Source organism: Gopherus flavomarginatus, chromosome 3, assembly GCF_025201925.1.
Source record: "Gopherus flavomarginatus isolate rGopFla2 chromosome 3, rGopFla2.mat.asm, whole genome shotgun sequence".
Classification (NCBI taxonomy): Eukaryota; Metazoa; Chordata; order Testudines; family Testudinidae; genus Gopherus; species Gopherus flavomarginatus.
The window spans coordinates 268,283,131-268,305,192 of record NC_066619.1 but is presented as its reverse complement, the minus strand read 5'-3'; the positions used below and the strand labels follow the sequence as shown (position 1 = coordinate 268,305,192).

General features: G+C 44.7%; 1 protein-coding gene across 2 annotated transcripts in view; it reads right to left on the bottom strand.

Annotated features, from left to right (window-relative positions):
• LETM1 (leucine zipper and EF-hand containing transmembrane protein 1) overlaps positions 1-10,347 on the bottom strand; it is a 72,588-nt gene extending 62,241 nt beyond the window's left edge. Inside the window, exons 1-2 of one of the 2 annotated variants that reach the window (XM_050947582.1) lie at positions 10,119-10,347; positions 4,293-4,350 (exon numbers count right to left, since the gene is read on the bottom strand). In XM_050947582.1, coding sequence (XP_050803539.1) covers positions 4,293-4,350; positions 10,119-10,197 — 137 coding nt within the window. In that variant the 5' untranslated portion in view covers positions 10,198-10,347. The remainder of the gene's footprint in view (positions 1-4,292; positions 4,351-10,118) is intronic. The other variant, XM_050947583.1, reaches the window with a different exon arrangement.
• Between the last annotated feature and the right edge of the window lie 11,715 nt (positions 10,348-22,062).

Sequence of the window (22,062 nt, the reverse complement as noted above, 5' to 3'; positions counted from 1 at the left end):
ACAAAGAAAATAGAGGTATGGAAAAGACTCCCATACAATGGGAAATTAAATGTTAGGACTACATTTGTAGAACACTTGGAAGTTAGGAGGTGCATGTGTTTCCTTCAAGCCCTACATCCAAAAAGCCAAACTTATAATACCCGACTCGCCTCTCTTTGTGGAAACTCTATTTAGTTGGGAGAAGAAAGGATCAGAGAGGCACTGCAGAGACAATACAATTTAAAAAAAAAAAAAAAATAAAAATACCCCCCCTACCCCCCAAGAACTACTGTTTGTAAATAAACTCCTTTTTCTCTTTCAGGACATGGTTTCACAGCCCCACGGCTAGCAAGTTTCTCATGACCACCTCCCACTGACCAGCAGGAACTATGAACCCCACAGATTCAGTGATGTCTAGGAAGGAGTATGGCAGAAAGATCTAGGGGTCATAGTGGACCACAAGCTTAATATGAGTCAACAGTGTGATACTGTTGCAAAAAAAGCAAACGTGATTCTGGGATGTATTAACAGGTGTGTTGTAAACAAGACACGAGAAGTCATTCTTCCGCTTTACTCTGCGCTGGTTAGGCCTCAACTGGAGTATTGTGACCAGTTCTGGGCACCGCATTTCAAGAAAGATGTGTAGAAATTGGAGAGGGTCCAGAGAAGAGCAACAAGAATGATTAAAGGTCTTGAGAACATGACCTATGAAGGAAGGCTGAAACAATTGGGTTTGTTTAGTTTGGAAAAGAGAAGACTGAGAGGGGACATGATAGCAGTTTTCAGGTATCTAAAAGGGTGTCATCAGGAGGAGGGAGAAAACTTGTTCACCTTAGCCTCCAATGATAGAAGCAGCAGCAATGGGCTTAAACTGCAGCAAGGGAGATTTAGGTTGGACATTAGGAAAAAGTTCCTAACTGTCAGGGTAGTTAAACACTGGAATAGATTGCCTAGGGAAGCTGTGGAATCTCCATCTCTGGAGATATTTAAGAGTAGGTTAGATAAATGTCTTTTAGGGATGGTCTAGACAGTATTTGGTCCTGCCATGAGGGCAGGGGACTGGACTCGATGACCTCTCGAGGTCCCTTCCAGTCCTAGAGTCTATGATATAGGTTTATTCAGAACTCTAGCTTCTATAATATATAGGATGCATCCATATTGTGCCAGAGCTTCGGAGCAACTACAATGCAGAAAATTTCACCTGACCGTGTCCAACTGATCATGCAGATGGTCAGAGTTCACACCAGTGACTCTTCTAAGACCCCCCAACAGACACTCCACAAAACCCTTCAAAGGGTGAGATTTGTGGAAATGTTGGTCAACCAATCAAGTCGCCACCCTAAAGTTAGCGTCCTGTCTAGGTTTGTTGATGCAATCCTTGACAGAATACCACTTTCTCTCTGTGATATCAAGCACTGGCATCATCCAAAAGACTGATTTTGTGAATTGGTGGAATGCAGTTGAATACTTCCTTAAGGGCCACCATTTACAAGATAACCCCCTTCAGTCTGGTATTTGCCATCTGATTTCAGCATTGAGGAAGACTTTGTGCCAACGCTACTCATGATTAAGGTTAAGATTTAGTCAAGAGTACTTTTATTAGAAGTGATAGACAGATCACAGACGCTAAACAAAAATTCATGGCCAGTGACCTGTCCATGACTTTTACTCTAATACCCCTGACTAAACCTTAGCTGATCCTATGGTTCCGCTCTGGGGGGCTGCCGGGGCTGACAACTGGCCCCTGCTCTGGTGGCAGTGGCTGACTGCCTCTGGGGCCGCTGGTGCTCCAGTGGTCCCCAAGGCTAGCTGCCCAGGAATCAGCCACACTGGCTGCTGCCGAAATCATGGAGGTCACAGAAAGTCACAGAATCCATGACTTCTGCAACCTCCGTGACAGACTCGCAGCCTTACTCATGATTGGGAAGAGTAATTTTATTTTTAAACAGGAGAAGCTCTCCTAAACTTGTGCATTACAAGAGTCAAGTCTTTTCATCCTTCTGGTCCTTTTGGGGAGAGGTGTTGTAGGTATCACAGCCTTTGGCAAAGTATTTTTTTCGGAATCCTTCAAATCTTTTCCTATACAAATCTACCATCTTGGGCAACACCCAAAAAACCCCATATAAAAGTAAAACTTGAGTATAATACACCTAATAAAATTACTTATGAGCTGGTTACAATTATTTACCTAAATGCTAGAGACAGGAAGACCCTGGCTTTATGACAGCTTGAGCAGCTGGATAGAGAGGAACTGAAGGGTGGGTGTGTGTGTGTGTAAATATAAAATGTGTGACCTTCCACTGATAGCCACCTTCCTGAAGAATATGACCTACATTTTGAGCAGGTAACTATAACTTCCTAAAGGTGTCAAGGACGACCCAGGGCAGCTTATTTTAATGCTTTATACCTCCCAGAACACAAGATACATCCACTGTGACTGTGTTCCAATTAAAGGGGTCTACCCCAGGACAATGGCTTTACTACAGAAAGGAGTGGGCTGGAGTGAACTGGATTTTCCCAGTTTGGATCCAGGGGCCTGGAATTTCCAAGCCAACCACCTGTTTGGAGTTCTGCAGCTGACTGGTTGGTTACTTGACAGAAGGGGCAGATATCTTATCTAAGGGAAAGGATGGCTCTAGCCTCCTTCACTCTCACTAGCTGACAATTCCCGGACAACAAAAGGACTACAGGAGAGGGCCCACCCATCCAACATTTTCAGAGGCTTAGGACTCACAGGAAGGGGTGTGCACAGACTTAGGGGACACACTGTATAGGCTTTGTTGTTTTTCCTAATGATATGTAACTCTTATATGCACTAAGAGCAAAAGTTATTGTGGCCAAGAAACTCCTGTGCAAAGCCTGTGTTCCTTGCATTACATATCACATGGTCCCTGAGGGGTTAAACTATAAATCAGAGAGGTGGAACTTTGGGGAGCCTCTAAGTGACTGGGGAGATTTGGGAGGACTCAGCATTGGTTTCTGAGCCTAAGGCAGTTGGCTCATGGAGTCCCACATCAGAAGGGTGCAAGACGGAGGTCTTCACCAAGGAGTGTGCCTTAGAAGCCCCAAGTTATGAACAGTGACTGGATTCTGCCCAGACCCAGGAGGCCTGGGAAGTGCACAGGACCCAAAGGTTGACTGCAATAACAACCACTCGCTTGAAGGATTCAGCCAGGACCATAACACAGGGTACATACAGCCTTGGCCTATTGAATGTGGAGCTAAAGTGAACTGTGCCTGCCCCCTATCAATAGGGCCCTACCAAATTCACAGTCCATTTTGGTCAATTTCAAGGTCACAGAATTTTAAAAATCATGGTTTCAGCTATTTAAATCTGAAATTTCACAGTGTTGTAGGAGTAGGGATTCTGACCCAAAAAGGAGTTTGGGGGGGGGGGGGGGAGAGAAGGGGGTTGCAGTACTGCTACCTTTACTTCTATGCTGCTGCTGCTGGTGGCAGCCCAGCTCTGGAGGCAGCGCAGTTGGAGATTGGCAGCTGCTGACCAGGAACCCAGCTCTGAAGGCAGAACTGTCACCAGAAGCAGCGCAGAAGTAAGGATGGCATGGTATGGCATTGCCACCCTTTCTTCTGTGCTGCTGCCTGCAGAACTTGGCCATCAGTCAGCACCTGCCACTGTCCGGCCACCCAGCTCTGAAGATATTGCCACCCTTACTTCTGCACTATCACAAGCTCCCTAAAATAACCTTGTAACACCCCCCGCAACTCCCTTTTGGATCAGGGCCACCAATTTGAAAAATGCTGGTCTCCCCCATTAAATCTGCATAGTATAGGGTAACAGCACACAAAAGACCAGATTTCATGGTCCGTGACGCATTTTTCAGGGCTGTGAATTTGGTAGGGCCCTATCAACTACTGCTCAAAAAGGATTGAGACCAACATTTACATATGTGTATGCGATAGTAGAGTTTGGACCAGCAGTGTTATGAAGGAGAGTTTCCACTTCCAGTGGCATCACTTGCATTTGATCATCAGAAATGCATTCACTTTTTACTGCTTTCACAAAAGCAGTGTTTGTTTACTGCATTGGCATAAGACTAGGAGGATAGATTGGGTGAAAAACAAAACGCGTCACATATTCCTACTCCCAAAAGGGACATAATAGGCATATGACTAAGGTACTACTCTTGGGCCTTGGTTTGTGGCTCTATAATATGGGTTGTGGCTAGTAATTTTGTGTCTTTTCCAGAAGACTGGTAACTATGTTCCGTTATGATGTATTAAAGCTTTTAGGATAGTTTGGCAGAGTTTTAAAAGACTAGAAAAATAATTGTGTCATGTTTACGCTTACTTACGTATGGCTTATCAACCTTAGAGACACACAAGTGAGACAAGTACGGTCTCCCAAGTTACCTGAAAAAGAAAAAAAAATACAAATAATTCACAAACAGATTGAAATTTAAGAAGACAATTCACCCATAACGTTAATAATGAACTAAATTATTTTAAAAGGCCAATTGTTACTTTAGAAATGAACGTTGTCAGGTACAGCACTTTAGGCCAAAAATGTAGGTTTAAAGGTTTTACAAAACTATTAATTTTTCTTCATTTTAACTTTTAGAAGTATGTCTAGATCTGAAGAGTCCCTTCTGATGTGCAACTTTAGCCCTGAAGCAATGTGCAATGCATGAGAACTAGCCAGCTCTAGGCCAACAGAAAGGGAAAAAGAAGGTTCGTGATCTTTGTTGCCAGGGCATTATACTTATATGAATGATTTTTAATGGGGATATTTGCAAAGAGAATATCTGCATCTTAAAGTACTTGGCACTGCCCCCTTAGGAAACCTTAACCAGGATTACCTGTTTAGGAAGCAAGAAAAGCATCCACTTGGATAAGAGCTGTAGACAAACAAATTTCCCCTACTGTAAAACCAGTAACAAGAATGATAGGATTACTTTTAAAAATTTATACACCCTAAAAAAGGCTTCAGATACAGAAAAACTTACATACTATGTCTTTGTTTTTAAAATTCAAGTGAAAGATGTCTCTCATGAAAAAAGTAACTCCAAAAGTGTAAGCCTGTGGTGCTTAAAGGCTTGATCTTTACTAGAAGAATACTTGAGATTCTAAGAAGTACTTAAACTACTTAATGACAGGTTTCAGAGCAGCAGCCGTGTTAGTCTGTTAGTCTCTAAGGTGCCACAAGTACTCCTGTTCTTTAAATTACTTACTTGCTGAATGAACAAGATGAACTAAGATTAAATTGGATTTCTGTCATGAAACAATGGGTTAACAACAGAGGTACGTTCCAGCTGAAAGAGCACATGAAACAATAATAAGACAAATCAGCAGGGAGGAAGAACTTGGTCAGAAAACCGAGACTGATAATTGAGAATCATTTAATAACTTACTAGATACCCAAGAAGCTATAACCCCACAATCGAGGAAGAAGGGTGTGCTGGTTTAAAGAGCAAGTGAAGGCAGCTGTAAAAAATGAATATATAACCAAATAAAAGAAAGAGAGGCTAAAATAGGGAAAGTAGTAGTTAAAAATTACTTAGACAACTTAGAGGTCTTCAAGTTACCAGGGTCTGACGAAATACATCCTAGAACACTCAAGAAGCTGACTGAGAAGATAACTGAGCCATTAGCAATTATCTTAGAAAAGTCATGGATGACAGGAGAGATTCCAGAGGACTGCAAAAGGGCAAATATAGTGCCAATATATAAAAAGGAAAATAAGGGCAAATCGAGGAATTATAAACTAGACAGCTTAACATCAGTACCCAGAGACATAATGGAACAAACAATTAAGCAATCAATTTGCAAACACCTAAAAGATAAGGTGATAAGTAACAGCATGGATTTGTCAAGAACAAATCATGTCAAACCAACCTAATAGCTTTCTTTGACAGGGTAACAGCCTTGTGGATGGTGGCAGGGGGTAGATGTGGTAATATCTTGACTTTAATAAGGCTTAGGCAATGTCTACACTTGCCATTTAAAGAGGGAAAGTCCCTTTTTTGTGCAAAAACTATCTACACTTGCCAATTACTTTTTGTGGAGCATCCTGGGTCCCTGCACAGCCTCCTCTCCCCAAACACTGATCAACTCCAGTAGCTCAGTGTTAGAGGGCTTTCCCTCCACCTTCCCACTTCCCTGGTTCTTGTCACGCAGAAAGTAAGCAGCAAAAGACCAGAAGTCCGAAGTGCAGACAATGCAATGTTTATCGGGGTTAGTTTCCAAGCAAGCATATTCTGAAGCCCTTCGCACCAGTCAGGCTTATCTCTATATGCCGAAAAAGCCTGTTCCCCAGTGTTCCGTTCCCAGCTCTGACGCTGTAGAGCGTTTACCCCGTATCCCTCTTCCCAGCTCTGACGCCGCAAAGCCTGCCTGCGTCTCTGTTCCCCTTTTAAATCAGCTGGTCCAGATAACTTTCAGCTAAGAGTTTTAAAAGACCTGGCAGAGGAGCTTGCTGAACCATTAACATGGATTCTGAATAAGTCTTGGAGCACTTGGGAAGACTAGAAGAAAATGAATGCTCTGCCAGTTTTGAAAAAGGATAAACAGGATGACCTGGGTAATTATAGGCTTGTCAGCCTGACATCAATCCCAGGATGCTGATACAGGACTTGATTAATAAAGAACTAAAGGAGGGTAATGTAATTAGTGCAATTCAACATGCGTTTATGGAAAACAGACCCTGTCAAACTAATTTTTTTAAATGAGTTTACAATTTTGGTTGACAAAGGGAACAGTGCTGATATAAATATACTTATAGGCTTCTCTAAGGCATTTGACTTGGCATCACACATTTTGATTAAAAAACTAGAATATAAAATTAACATGGCATACATTAGATGGATTAAAAACTGGCTAACTAACAGGCCTCAAAATGTAACTGTGAACATGGAATCATCATCAAGTGAGTGTGTTTCCAGTGAAAACCGGCAGGGATCAGTTTGTGGCCACATGCTATTTAACAACATGACCTAGAATATAAAATCACCACTGAAAGCTTGCAGATGGCACAAAAAATGAGCGAATGGTAAATAAAGAGGACAGGTCATTGATTCAGAGTGATGTGGATCACTTCGTAAACTAGGTATAAACAAACAAAATGCATTTCAATACAGCTAAATGGAAATGTATACATCTAGGAACAACGAATGCAGATGAGGGACTCTACACTGGAAAGCAGTGACTCTGAAAAAGATTTGGGGAGCCTGGTGGATAATTAGCTGACCAGGAGCTCACAATGTGATGCTGTGGCCAATGAGATCCTTCCATGCATAAACAGGGGAATATTGAGTAGGAGTAGGCAGGTTATTTTACCTCTGATTGGCACTGATGTCATAATAGTATGTCCAAGGCTGGTGCCTACAACTCAAGAAAGAGGTTGATATATTAGAGAGTGTTCAGAGAAGAGCCATGAAAATGATTAAGGATTAGCACACCTGTTTTACAGTGATAAACTCAGGCAGCTCAAGCTTAACAAAGAGAAGATAAAGGAGTGACTTGATTACAGCCTATAATAATCTACATGGGGGATAAATATTTACTAATGGGTTCTTCAAACAAGCAGAGTAAGGTATAACAAGACCCAAAGGCTGGAAGCTGAAGCGAGACAGTCATACTGGAAGTAAGATGTAATTTTTTTTTATTTTTTTTTTAACAGTGAGAGTAATTAACCATTGGAACAATTTAACAAGGCTGTTAGTGATGGAGAATCTACTATGAATTTTAAACCAAGACTGGATGTTTCTCTAAAAGATCTGCTCTAGGATTTATTTTGAGGAACTTCTATGGACTGTGTTATTATATAGGAGGTCAGACTAGATGATCACAATGGCCTCTTCTTGGCCTTAATCTATCAGTGTACATGGTACCTATAGAAAACTTGAAGAGTTTTTAATTATGCCAAACTGTGTTATTAAAGCAATTTTTACATCAAAACTCATCCACCATGAAATATTCTAACCAGTTACCACTGTGAGAAAATATTGTTATGCCATAAATGCTAGCAGTATGCCCATTTACCCTTTTGTAATTTAGGGTATAGATTAAACATATTCCCTATATTCTGAAGATTTAGAATGCTGTTGGCAGAAGGACTGGATGGCACAAAGTAATGGTAATAAAATTCAACCTTTGGTCCACGTCAACAAATTCAAATTCAGCCCAAATCTATCTTAGTTTTTATATCACGTCCTTTACTTCAATATCTGAGCAAAGACCAGTAACTATACGAGATCAATATATTACATGGCTGTTGTTGGCCAGTATGCCACATTACAGAAAGCATCCATCACAAGTGGAAACTTTACTGGCAACTTCAGCAATGATCATGAATTGAACTGGCAAAGCCATTTAACCTTCATTCACAGTGACTGATTCCTCCAACTCAAGGTTGAAGGTAATTGGTAAAGCACTGCAAGAAAGTTTGAACTGCTGTTATATGTCCTGTGGCTAGAATACTGAAGCTTCCACAGCGATCAACCTAACCCCTTTCATAAATACTAAAACCAAATCTTTTTTTTGAAGTTAAAAGCAACTAACCCACGGGTGGGCAAACTATGGGCCGCATCTGACCCGTCAAGCATTTTAGTCCGGCCCTCGAGCTCCCACCGGGGAGCAGAATCAGAGGCTTGCCCCACTCTGGCGCTGCAGCTGGGGAGTGGGGTCAGAGGCTTGCCACATTGCTCCCGGAAGCAGTGGCATGTCCGACCTCCAGCTCCTACATGTAGGGGCAACCAGGGAGCTCTACTCTACATGCTACCCCCACCCCAAGTGCCATTCCTCGCAGCTCCCATTGGCTGGGACCCACAGCCAATGGGTGCTGCAGGGACCGGTGCTGCGCCTCCACGTAGGAGCCACAGGGTAGGCATGCCATTGTTTCTGGGAGCTGCGGGGGTGGTGCCTGGGGCCTTGTCTCCGCATAGGGGGGACATGCTGCTGCTTCCAGCAGCTGCTTGAAGTAAGTGTCGCCTGGAGCCTGCACCCGAGTCCCCTGCCCCAACTCCCTGCCTCAGCCCAGAGCCCCCACCCAGCCCGGACCACCCTTCTGCACCCCAAAGCGCTCATCTCCAGAGTCCATACACCCAGCTGGAGCCTTCACCACACCCCAACACCCCAGCCTGGAGCTCCCTCCCACACCCTGAACTTCTCATTTCTAGCCCCACCCCAGAGCCCGCACACCCAGCCAGAGCCCTCACCCCCTCCTGCACCCAACCACCAATTCTGTGAGCATTCATAGCCTGCCGTACAATTTTTACATCCATATGTAGCCCTCAGGCCAAAAAGTTTGCCCACTCCTAAACTAACCTGTCACAAGTTATTTACTATTTTACAAAAATGTGGATTCCTCATTTGGGAAACCTCAGTCTGTTGCCAAATTCTTAGAACAAATTAAGCACATCAGATTTCATTGCACTCAATTTCAAGATTGATTAGCCACTTGCAAGAAGTCAGTTAGGTTTTTATTTACTCTTGGGATGTGTAGCTTAGATAGATAACCCACTTTATTTGAAAAAAGAACACTTGGAAAACTAAAGCCAATGACACCTTAACTCAAAGGCCAAATAAAGCTGATGACAATGTAGAGCATGAACTACATAGTTTATACACAGGAAAAAACTTCTGGGAGGTTCCAGCCACAAGATAAAGCAAAGCACCGATGACTTGCCAGCCCAGGAGCACCGCCAACAAATTACTTCTACATCATAGCCCAAGGCTTGAGCTAACAGAAATAAAGGAGCCACGGGCACAGGAGACGCGTGGAGGGAAGACGCCTCCCCGGGCCACTGACATGGGCTCTCCGGCGCTAGAGATGAAGGCGGCAGGATGAGATCACCAAGCGCGGGCCCCCAACACGCCTCGCCCACGTGAGCTCAAGGTTGCTCTGACACCCGGTGATCTCTGGAAGCCGGGCAAGGAGGCGGCCTCGCACCGCGCACGCTCCCCCGCCCGCCTCCCAGTCACTGCCCCCTGAACCGTCAGGCCCGTAGCCGGCTCCCCCAGGCCCCGCGCCCCCCTCACCCCGTCCCTCTGCGCTGGAAGTGCGGGCGCACTGTAGGGAGGCCGCCAGGGCCTAGGCCGGGGACTCGGGAGCCGGCGGCTCGGGTCCCCCAGATCCGGCGCCCAGCGCTGCTGCGCCTGCCCGGCCCCGAGCCGAGCCTTACCCCACTTGGGCTCCCTGCGCAGCGGCCTGGGCAGGCAGGAGACCCGCCGGCTGCAGCTCCTCAGTAACATGGACGCCATCTTCTCTCTCTCGCCGGCGGCTGAGGTGACGCTAAGGGTAACGGCAGGTTCCCGGCCTGGCCATGTCCCTGAATCCTGCTGCGCCTCAACACGGAAACAGAAGCGCCGCCTGTGGGGTGACCGACCGCCGGCAATATTTGCATAGTCCCGCCCCCTGCTGCTGCCATTGGACTAGGGATCCCAGTGTCGCATTGCAAGTCGGGAACTCAAGGGCAGCTCGGAAATGAAAGGCGAGCGCTGCAAGCTGGGAGCTGTAGTTTTAGTTGTGCGTTTGTGGAGGGAAGAGGGAAAGAAACAAGGATGCAGGTTAGGAGGCGATTCAGGCAGGTGATAGCATAATAACAGTAACCTTAGAGTAAGTGGATATGGATGCCTGCCATGGGAATGGGCTGCTACCTGTTTGTAATCTAATCCATCTCTAATGACTCCATATGATTAGTGTTATTGTGTGGTGTTAGAAGGAAATGTATTCTTTGGCAAAAAGGAGGCAAAGTAAGCAGCTTAGATCCCTCAGTCTGGAAGGAAACCTGGTAGAGAATTCAAGGTGGTAGTTGTAATATTTCCAATTTTTTCCTGCTATTGAGGAACAATTGGAGTATAAAATCTGCACTGTTCAGGGCCGGCTCCAGGCCCTAGCACGCCAAGTGCGGGCTTGAGGCGGCATGCCGCGGGGGGCGCTCTGCCGGTTGCTGGGAGGGCAGCAGGCAGCTCCAATGGACCTCCCGGAGGCGTGCCTGTGGAGGGTCCGCTGGTCCCGTGGCTCTGGTGGAGCATCCGCAGGCACGCCTGCAGGAGGTCCACCGGAGCCGCGGGACCAGCGGACCCTCCACAGCCACGTCTGTGGGAGATCCACCAGAGCCACAGGACTGGCGAGCAGCAGAGCGCCCCCCGCAGCATGCCACTGTGCTTGGGGCGGCAAAATGGCTAGAGCTGGCCCTGGCACTGTTGCATGTGGCAGGTCAATGCAGTAGTGCTCAGCAACCATAGAACCTTATGGACATGTGAATTTTGACCCTGTAACCACACTCCCATTCTTTTACTATTATTGTCATCCCTTCCTCCCACACACCCTTGTTTAACTGATCCTGGTGGTTGTTGTGGGGGTTTTGTTTGTTGTGGCCCCTCTCTTTGGTTGAGGGGATTGTCACTTTCTGTGTGCTGAGTCGAGCCCCTTTTAGGGGCTTGTGATGGATTTGGTCACAAAGATCCCCTTGGGACTCTCACCTGATGTGGTGAAATTATCTCTGAGCCCGCTTTCCCTGCCCGTTTGGGACTCCAGAACCCTGCCTTGTTGAGCCAGACACACTAGCCTGCTGCAACATAGACCCAGGTCTGAACCACGCCCCCAAAGCTGCAGACTTTAACTAAAAACAGCTCTGCAAATTACCTGTCTCCAGCACCCAGACACCAATAGGATCCAAACCCCAAATAAATCTGTTTTACTTTGTATAATGCTTATACAGGGTAAATTTGTAAATTGTTCGCCCTCTATATCAGTGGTTCTCAAACTAGGACCGCCGCTTGTTCAGGGAAAGCCCCTGGTGCGCCAGGATGGTTTATTTACCTGCCGCGTCTGCAGGTTTGACCAATCACAGCTCCCACTGGCCGCGGTTCGCCGCTCCAGGCCAATGGGGGCTGCAGGAAGCAGCGCGGGCCAAGGGATGTGCTGTCTGATACTAACTTTTTTGCTGATACAGACTAACATGGCTACCATGCTGAAACCTTTCACAGGCTAGATGCCTTCCTAGTCTGGGTCCAATCCTTTCGCCTGGTACGGTCTTTGTTAGAGCCAGCAGACATCTCTGGTGGTAAGCACGGGTTTCCTCAGGACTGGCAGCCTCTTTTGTCCTGCTCCACCCCCTTTTATAGCTTTGGCACAAGGTGGGACTCTTTTGTCTGTGGTTCTCCCTACCCCTGCCTCATCAATGGAAAAGTACAAGGATTAAGATGGATTCCAGTATCATGTCACATAGTCACATGTTATGTAAGACCCATAGTCTCCATTCTTCCTGGGTTGGCCCACAGGTATACAGGAAGATTTGAAAGTAAATAAACTATTTACAACCAATTGTCCTAGTCAATGGGAGCCATCAAGATGCTAAACCACCATTAATGGTCTATACTTTACATAATTACAATAGGATCTCAGAGTTATACTTCATATTTCTAGCTTCAGATACAAGAATGATACATGCATACAAACAGGAAGAATATATTCAGTAGTTTATAACCTTTGTTATGATACCTTACAAGAGACCTTTTGCATAAAGCATATTCCAGTTACATCAGTCACACTCATAAGCTTATTTCCATATAACATATGGAGTGCAATGTCACAGGGCTCTAATCACCCTTATGAGGATCAGATAGTTTAGACACAATTGAGAAGGAGATGATTTTTACTTTTGTATATGAAAACCTGTTTTTAAAGAAGCAGCAGTTTTTCCATGGATGCAGCAGCTCTATAAGTAGACACTAGGCCTGATCCTTCTATGACTGAAGTCAATGTCAAAACTCCCACAGAGTTCAGTCAGAGCAGGATGGACTCTAGTTAGTATAACATTAAATTGAGTTTTAAGTGTAAACTAGGCCATAGATATTGACTTCAAGCAGAGTGTTAATAAAATACTGCTGAAGAACAAACACTACATTCAACATAAGAAATATCCTCTAATGGAAATCATATTCTATGGCATGCACACAGTGATATACTACAGATCTGTGTGACTGCTGGTTACAAGTACCTTTTAGAGAAAAAAATGTTCAGTATTGATGCTAGTCCTATATATTATCAGCAGTAGGTGGCTGCTTCCAGTAACCACAACTGAGAGTTTTATCATTTTTCCCTAAGCAAATGTAGTTACCTGCTACTATACTGCATACAGTAGGGCATATTTCTCATAATACTATACAGACATTTAGAGAAAATGTACAAATTATGTTATCAGCAATGTACTCTGTAGTAGTATTGTTAAAGTTTAACACCTGCTATCATATAATTATTAAAATATCAGTTTGCTCCTTGCATTCCAATTATCTTTTACCATACCGTGAATAACTCTATAAAGACAGTATTAGCTGCCACACTTCATTTTGTATATCATGCAGACAGAAACAGGGAATAGCAGAAATCAAGCTGTAAAATGTACAGTTGAATCTGAGACTAGTTAAATATGAAACACTATTTATTTTAGGTCTGAGTGACACTGACTACCTTATTCATTCTATATAGCATGGAAAAACAAAACTGTTGTATTTTTTCAACAAGATGTCTGACATCCCTTTCCAGCAAGATGGCTGCCTCAGAACCAGACTCAGAAATGGTAATAACATACTGTTTTTCAAAGCCTTGTATTTCACAGGTTATTCACAATGATAAATGCTTTTTCATCTGTGAATATAGTTACTGCTGTTGTCCTGAACAAGAGAGGGGCTGTTTTTCCTTAAGTTTAATGGAAGTCAGCATCTGCATTTTGACCCAAAATTCGATTGACAATATTAGCACAGTCCCTGAATATATACAAGAGAGGAAAATACTAATCTTTTTTAATTCACCTTTAACATTAGAGACTTTGCAAGTGTAGTAAATGAATGGCTAATATTTAAAAATTATTGAATATGTGTCTCTCTAAAATTAATCCTCATACATTTTTCCTGCAACTTTATTTTTCCACTCCAAAGAATATATAAGGAAGCAGTATTTGGATTCAGCAAGTTCTAAAACAAATTATTTTCAAATTTAACTGTTTCTAAGGTAACATGCTGTTTTCCCCAGTTGAAATTGTATTATTAATTATTATTTGTTTTTAGAGCTGGTTGAAAAATTCCAAAATTTGTTGTGAGAAAAAAATTGATTTTTTTTTACCAGCTGTTTATTAGTGTGATGGATGTTTTACAGACATGTGAAAATATGGTCCCTGCCCTGCTGCAAACTAAATAGACAAAGACAGAGGATCAGAGAAAGGAGCACATAAGCAAAGGGATCAGACTGGAGGTGGGTACACTTCTTGTAGTAGGTTTCAGAGTGGTAGCCATGTTAGTCTTTATCAGCAAAAAGAACGAGGAGTACTTGTGGCACCTTAGACACTAACAAATTTATCTGGGCATAAGCTTTCGTGGGCTAAAACCCACTTCATCAGATGCATGGAGTGGAACATATAGTAGGAAGATATATATACACACACACACAGAGAACATGAAAAGATGGGGGTTGCCTTACCAACTCTAATGAGACAAATAAATTAAAGTGGGCTACATAGAAACATAATGAAGTACTGTAGACAGTACTCTAAAATCTACAGTCTGTAATACAGTTTTCCATTACATTTATTGGATAGTTTAAAACAAAACCTATAGAAAGTTTTAGTCTCTATTACATTCTCTGGAACTTTCTGATTAATAGATTTTAAGGTCAGAAGGGTCCATTGTTGTCATCTGGCTGCATAACAGAGACCTATGCAGAGAGGATTAAGATTTATTGGGGCCCTGGGTACAAAGAATATTTGAACCTCTGGAACTGGAGGGAGTGGGAAATCAGGGGGTCACGGCCCTCCCACTTTTTAACATAAACGTAGTAGCCTCAGGCAGGTGTAGAGTGACGGTGTCAGAGTCTGCACTTCATGGTGGAGGAGCTGATCGCCTTATCAGCTCCCCTGCCATGAAATACAGCTTTTGCTAATGGCACCAGCCGCTTCCAGGTAGGGGACTAATGAGGGACTTAGCCCACCATCACCATGGTGTCATGATCCCTGTCCTCTTCTTCCCTGAGGCCTGCCCCTGGCCAAGCTGGAGGTGGGCCATAGTAAGAGCTGCCATGGTGCTCCCCACAGCAGCCCTGGGCGGCTTTTACCATAGCCTGGCTCCAGCTTCTGGGGAGGAGGAGAAGCAGAGGGAAGGGCCCCAATTCTGGCACCATAGCCCTCTCACTTCTACATGGTTTCCAGTGCTCCAGTGGGGGGCCCTGAGCATGGGCCCCATGTGTTCGTGTGTTAATCTGCCACTGGGCCTATGAATCTCAGCTGATAGCTTCTACATCAAACCCATTACTTCTGTTTGAATTATAGGATGTATTTTAGAAAGACAACTGTCTTGATTTAAAGACTACAAGCAATGGAGAATTTATCACACCCTACATAAATTGTTCTAATAGTTAAACTGTTAACATTTATAATTACGCTTTAATGATAAAACACTATCTTAAAAAAAATCATTTCTGCTCCTTCCTTCTGAACCCGCACATTCCCTCACTAATCAGGATATGTGATGTTCTTCTGATTCCCCTGTTTCTGTTATCCTGTTTCTTGGCTAACAACTTAAAAAAACAAATGAAATGTGACAGCTTATAATGCCTCCTTTTACGAAGTTGTTTATAATAGATTATGGGAAGTCCTGACAAAAGGAAATAAGCATTTGAAGAATAGTATGCTGTGCAGGCAGCCAGCTATTGACAACTAATACCAAACAGTGCACCGCTGATTACTTAGGCCCCAAATCTGCAAATACTTATTCATGTGAGTAGCCTTACTAACATGGAGTTGTTTTATTAACTTCAGTAAGATTTCTCAGTGTGAATTGGGGTGACCAGATGTCCCGTTTTTAAAGGGACACTCCAGTTTTTTTGGTGACTTTTTCTTATACAGGTGCCTATTGCCTCCCACCCCCTGTCCTTTTTTTCAGTTGCTATCTGGTAATCCTAGTGTGAGTAAAGGTATTCTCATGCATAAATGCTTGCAGAATCGAGCCAATAATTTGTGTACAGCAGTCTCTCTAAATATCTGCTGGTTTATTACTGTGAAATATAGCCTATTACTGTATATATAGGAAGTAACTCTGCTTATTGTAAAAATTAACTGAGGAGAGAGAGAGAGAGAGTGTGTTTCAAAATAGCAATAATTCATTTTATACATTTGCGAAGTCCCCCGGGGTAATATTGGCTTCAAAAGTAATAGTGTTTTCCCCTTATAAAAATGCCCAGTGACTGTTGGCCACATATGGGGCATAAATTCAGGTTCATTCTTCCTTTAAAGAAAAACAGTCTTCCATCTGTGGAGACCAGGAGTATGAGAGTTCACAGATAAGAAGCATTTGTCCATAAGAATAACCTATTAAATGCATGGGTTTAAAACAAACAAACAAATGAAAACTCAGCAATAGGCATTTTGGAACCTAATTTTTCCATCTTGATGGAAAGGGTTATTGGTCAGCCATCTTGTTGAAAAATGTCATTTGTGACACTAGCACTATGAGAGCCTGGTAAAAAAGAACCGTAAGCAGTTCTTTCCAACCTGATTTAATAATGGTTTAAAAATAATAAAAATGAATACAATATTTAAACAAAACGTCTGTTCATATTAGATCATGTTACCTTCTGACTTCTGTTAAAGCAAACTAGGAATTGTCCAAAAACAAAAAACAAAACAAAGCAAACAAACTATGGTGCTTGAAATGACCTAATGGGAATCTAAACTGATGCATGAACAGAGCCCAGCGATGCAACAACTAAACAGTAAATTCTCACTCTTATCTCTAGTGGGGGGTATTGCCAACTCTTGTGATTTTTCCCCCACAAGTGATGGGATTTTGGAGTGTGCGGGAGCTCATCTCACAATGACATGAGAAGCTTCAGCCCCCTTTTGAAGTTCATCCCAGCCAGAAGCCGTCAGAGTCTCTCCTCTCTGTTTGTTTTTCTCACAAGAGGAGAAAGGGCAGGAGGAAGCAAAGAGTTCAGCACAACTCTGCTCCCCACTCTCCACCTGTGAGAAACACTTGTAGGATGATGCCTCTGCTCCTCCCCCTGCATCACCCAGCCTGGAAAGGGACAGAGAGGGGGTGAAGAGCCCCTGGAGCTGCTCCCCCAAGCTTGGAAAAGGGGAGAGGGGACTCAGCTGCAGCTGCCCCTCCCCCCAGCCTTGGGATAGGAGGTGAAAAACCCAAGGAGCAGAAATCAGGTGGGGTAGGAAGGCTGAACTGGGAGTGGACTGATGGAGCTGGGTGGGTCTGAATTAAGGGGGGTGAGGGTTGATGGAGGGGATTAAACTGAGCAGGGTTGGTGGGGACTAAACTAAGTGGGATGGGGGCTGAACTAAGGGTGTGGGGGGGCAATGGGGTGGGGGTATGAACTGACAGGAACTGAACTTATGGTGGGGACAGATGTGTGGAGTCTGTGGGACAGGATTAAATGCTGGGCAGGATGCGAGAGTTCATGCAACAGGGACCATCATCACTTTCCTCAGTACATTTGAGAGAGTGGGCAACACTAATTCTCTCACACTTGCACATATGGGGGAGTTCACAAATCAAAGGACAGACCAAAAAAACCACACAATATAGTCATTGGCCTAAAAATCATGAGGTTTTTTTTTTTTTGGGGGGGGGGGGAAGAGGGAGATTCTGACTCATGATTTTTGATCTCTTGATGTTGGCAATTCTGAGTGGACATGTGCATGGGACAGTTGAAAGCACAGCACATGCTTATCCCAAGGGACAATATTAGACTATGCATTAAACAAGATCTGACTTAAATGGAAAGCTAACACTGAGTATGTTCATACAGCAGCTTCCCAGGGTTATAATAATTGGAGATATATCTATCTTCTAGAACTGGAAGGCACCAAAGGTTATTGAGTCCAGCGCCCTGCCTTCACTAGGAGGACCAAATACTGATTTTTGCCCCAGATCTCTAAGTGCCCCCCCCTTAAGGATTGAACTCACAACCCTGGGTTTAGCAGGCCAATGCTCAAACCACTGAGCTATACCTCAGAAAAAAACCAGTGAGTTATACCTCAGAAGACAGATTGCTGTGGAGAAGAAGCAGAGCTATGAAGGAGCTGTTCACTGCAGTATTATCCCCTGGAAAATACACATCATTTGAAGCAGATTTTCCATGGGAAAATAATGCTGTTAGCTCTCTATCCACAGCTGCTATCTATTCCTGCTCCCTTCACCATCCAACCAACCCAAAAGGTGTAGCGTGTAATCATGGACTGGGAAGCAAATCTAGTTATCTCCTCAAGGAATCTATATTGGTGGAACTGGATTTCCTAGTGGATCTCAAGGCATCTCCACAATCAGAGGGGGAAATCCCCTCCCCCATCTGTATGGCTGTAAACCCTTCCCCTAAGGAGGTTTACTAAAAGCTGAGCTTCCTAAGTAGTTTTTCCCCTGAGCTGTTATTTCCTTGGGATGGGCAGATTGCCATGTATGTTGATCTCTATGTACCCTGTAAATCTGTCTACAGCACTATGCTTGTATGCATGGAATAACTTTACAAACTACATTGCAGTTCAGGGATGTATAATATTTAAAAGTAGCATTAAGGCTGCATGATCTGTTTCCATGGCAATCTCCAGGTTGTCTCCTTGAATAAGTTTAACTATATAGGATTAACCTTATCTTTATTCACCACCATCCGGCAAATTTCTTTAGAATGCAGGAAGTTGTACTAAGTTAACACTTAAAATGGGGCAAAGAAATTATTGATATTTTTAAAAGAATGATTTCTCATTCAGATCACAACTACAGTTTTTGAAGGAGATTCCCAGAATACAGAGGCAGCTTGCTCGTAAATATTAAAGGCCAAAGTTCAAGTTATAGCTGGGTTGCAGAATTACTCTCCATATACAGCCATGTTGTGAATGGCAGCTGACTCACTTAGGCCTTGTCTGTGCCAAGCAAAATTATTTCGGTATATCAGCTAAGCGGGCACTGACCACAGTTTAACTGAAAGTCTAAATGAGGATAAACTGTGTCCTCCACTACTTCAGAGACTGTGAGCAAAACCTGCCGGTTTCCATGCTGATAGGCATAAACAGTAAACAATCACTCATCACATAAGCACACTGATTTATTAAAGTGCCAAACTGCAACATTTTAAAAAAAGTTTATATAGTTTGACCTGAATCTCCCCATAAAGCAGCTGAATGTTGTCAGTACTGACCTCTTACAAATGAGCAGGGAAAGAAAATATAATTGGGAGGGTATAAACATGCATGCTGTTAAATTCTTTCAAACTGGGGGAAAAATATGTTCATACTGACATTTAGCTGTGTGTGGAAAATCGTTCAGATTCCAGTTTTGACCAGCAAGTGGAGTCTAAGGGAGCAAACAGAAGAGAGTAGAAGACATTGTGTGGAGCATTCTCATCCTAGCCACACCCTCTGCCTGAGTGGAAGGGGAAGTGGTGAAAGAACTAGAAGCAGGTAGTTGAGCAAGAATGGAGCAGCAGGGAAGGAGAGAGGGTGCCAGGCTAGATTGCTAGCAAGAAAGAAAGAATGTGGCAGTGATGACCAAACTGATTTAGACCAAGAAAGAAAGAATATAACAGTGATGACCAAATTGATTTAGACCAGTAGTTCTCAACCTTATCATTGTGGGCTGTATATGCAGCTCTCCGCACAACATACATGCTACATTGCTACCTATACATTCACCCCCCCAAAAAGGTTTAGTATTTATTATACGATAGCAATACAATTCAAGCAGCGAGCACACTGTTGTGTGGCAGATCCTGCAAACACTTTTATGTACGCTTCACTTTACTGCTGTGAATATCAATGGAACTATTTGTGGTAGCAAAGATAAGCATGTGTGCAAGTATTTGTTGTATCAAGGTATTGCTGCTTGGCAAATAAATTATAAGTGTTGGGCTGGGCTGGAAATAGAGTGAAATACTTTATCTTTGTACTTTAGACATGGAGAAAGTGATAGGCTAAGGGTTTGGCTACACACCTCTACCCTGATATAACGCGAACTGATATAACACAAATTCAGATATAACGCCGTAAAGCAGTGCTCCGGGGGGGATGAGGCTGCATGCTCTGGTAGATCAAAGCAAGTTCGATATAACACAGTGTCACCTATAATGTGGTAAGATTTTCTGGCTCCCAAGGACAGCGTTATATCGGGGTCAGGGTGAACTTGTGACTTACAGCGCAATAAAGGAGCCCCAGGCGTCCTAGCTCACTACTCGTCCACACTGGCAAGGCACGTAGAGCGCTCTGACTCCGCGGCTCCAGCACTGCTGGTACTCCACCTCAGTGAGTGGAATAATGTTTGCTGCGTCCCTGCTGGAGCTCCATGGTGCCAGTGTGGATGAGGTGTTACATACTGCGCTCTGATCAGCCTCCAGAAACATCCCATAGTCCCCTTAAGCTGCCACTCTTGTCATTGTTTTGAGTCACTGTAGGAATGCGGATATGCAGTTTGAAAGCTCTGTTTCTGACAGCTGGGAATGCTGTGTGTGTGAGAGAGAGGCGGAGGGTAGTGGGAAGTCTTTTGCTGTCTGAACTTACAAGACAGCATGCTGACATGTTCTCAGGCCCCCCAAAACCCACTCACTCTCCCCCCAGATACACACAACACACTCCCTGTCACACTCCACCCCACCCCCCCCCATTTGAAAGTCACTTGCATGCTGGGATAGCTGCCCATAATGCACTGCTCCCAATGCCGCTGCAAGTGCTGCAAATGTGGTCACGCCAGTGCGCAAGCAGCTGTCAGTGTGGACAGACTGCAGCGCTTTCCCTACTGTGCTCTCTGAAGGCGGGTTTAACTCACAGCGCTCTACATCTGCAAGTGTAGCCATGCCCTAAGAGACAGGTACATTATGGTAATTTTGAGAAATCATTGGCAAGATATATCGTGATTCAATAGAAAAATAATGAACAGGCATCACCACATCTAAGTCTTAGTGGTGTCTCGCCAGTGTCATTTTTCTCCTTTATGTGGCTGCATTTCATGCCTTGCATACATGGGACACTTTGGGCTTGTCTACATCAGAAAGTTGCAGCGCTGGTGAGGGAGTTACAGCGCTGCAACTTAGGAGGTGTACACATCTGCAGGGCACCACCAGCGCTGCAACTCCCTGTTTGCAGCGCTGGCCGTACTCCCGTTTTGTCTCGGGTGTAGAGGATCCAGCGCTGGTGATCCAGCGCTGGTAATCAAATATAGACACTTACCAGCGCTTTTCTTGACCTCCGTGGAATAAGCAGGTATCCCAGCATACCTGAGGAAGCCTCTGGTAATCAAGCTGGTCTCCTTCCCCGGTTTGCTCTCGCGTTCCCCGAACCCCGAGCAAGCAGGTCTCCTTCCCTGCGGTTTGCTGGGTGGTTCCGGGAACGCGAGAGCAAACCGGGAAAGGAGACCAGCTTCGCCGCGGTTTGCTCTCGCGTTCCCCGAACAAGCAGGTCTCCTTCCCTGCCGTTTGCAGGGTGGTTCCGGGAAACGCGAGAGCAAACCGCAGCGAAGCTGGTCTCCTTCCCCGGTTTGCTCTCTCGTTCCCCGAACCCCCGAGCAAGCAGGTCTCCTTCCCTGCGGTTTGCAGGGTGGTTCCGGAACGCGAGAGCAAACCGGCAAAGGAGACCAGCTTCGCCGCGGTTTGCTCTCGCGTTCTCCGAACCACCCTGCAAACCGCAGGGAAGAAGACCTGCTTGCTCGGGGGTTCGGGGAACGCGAGAGCAAACCGCGGCGAAGCTGGTCTCCTTTCCCGGTTTGCTCTCGCGTTCCCCGAACCCCCGAGCAAGCAGGTCTCCTTCCCCGCAGTTTGCTGGGTGGTTCCGGGAACGCGAGAGCAAACCGCGGTGAAGCTGGTCTCCTTCCCCGGTTTGCTCTCGCGTTCCCCGAACCCCGAGCAAGCAGGTCTCCTTCCCTGCGGTTTGCAGGGTGGTTCGGGGAACGCGATAGCAAACCGGGAAAGGAGACCAGCTTCGCCGCGGTTTGCTCTCGCGTTCCCCGAACCTCCCTTGAAGCCGCCCAACAGCGCTGCAGTGTGGCCACATCTAACACCACTTGCAGCGCTGGTTGCTGTAAGTGTGGCCACTCTGCAGCGCTGGCCCTATACAGCTGTACTAATACAGCTGTAACAACCAG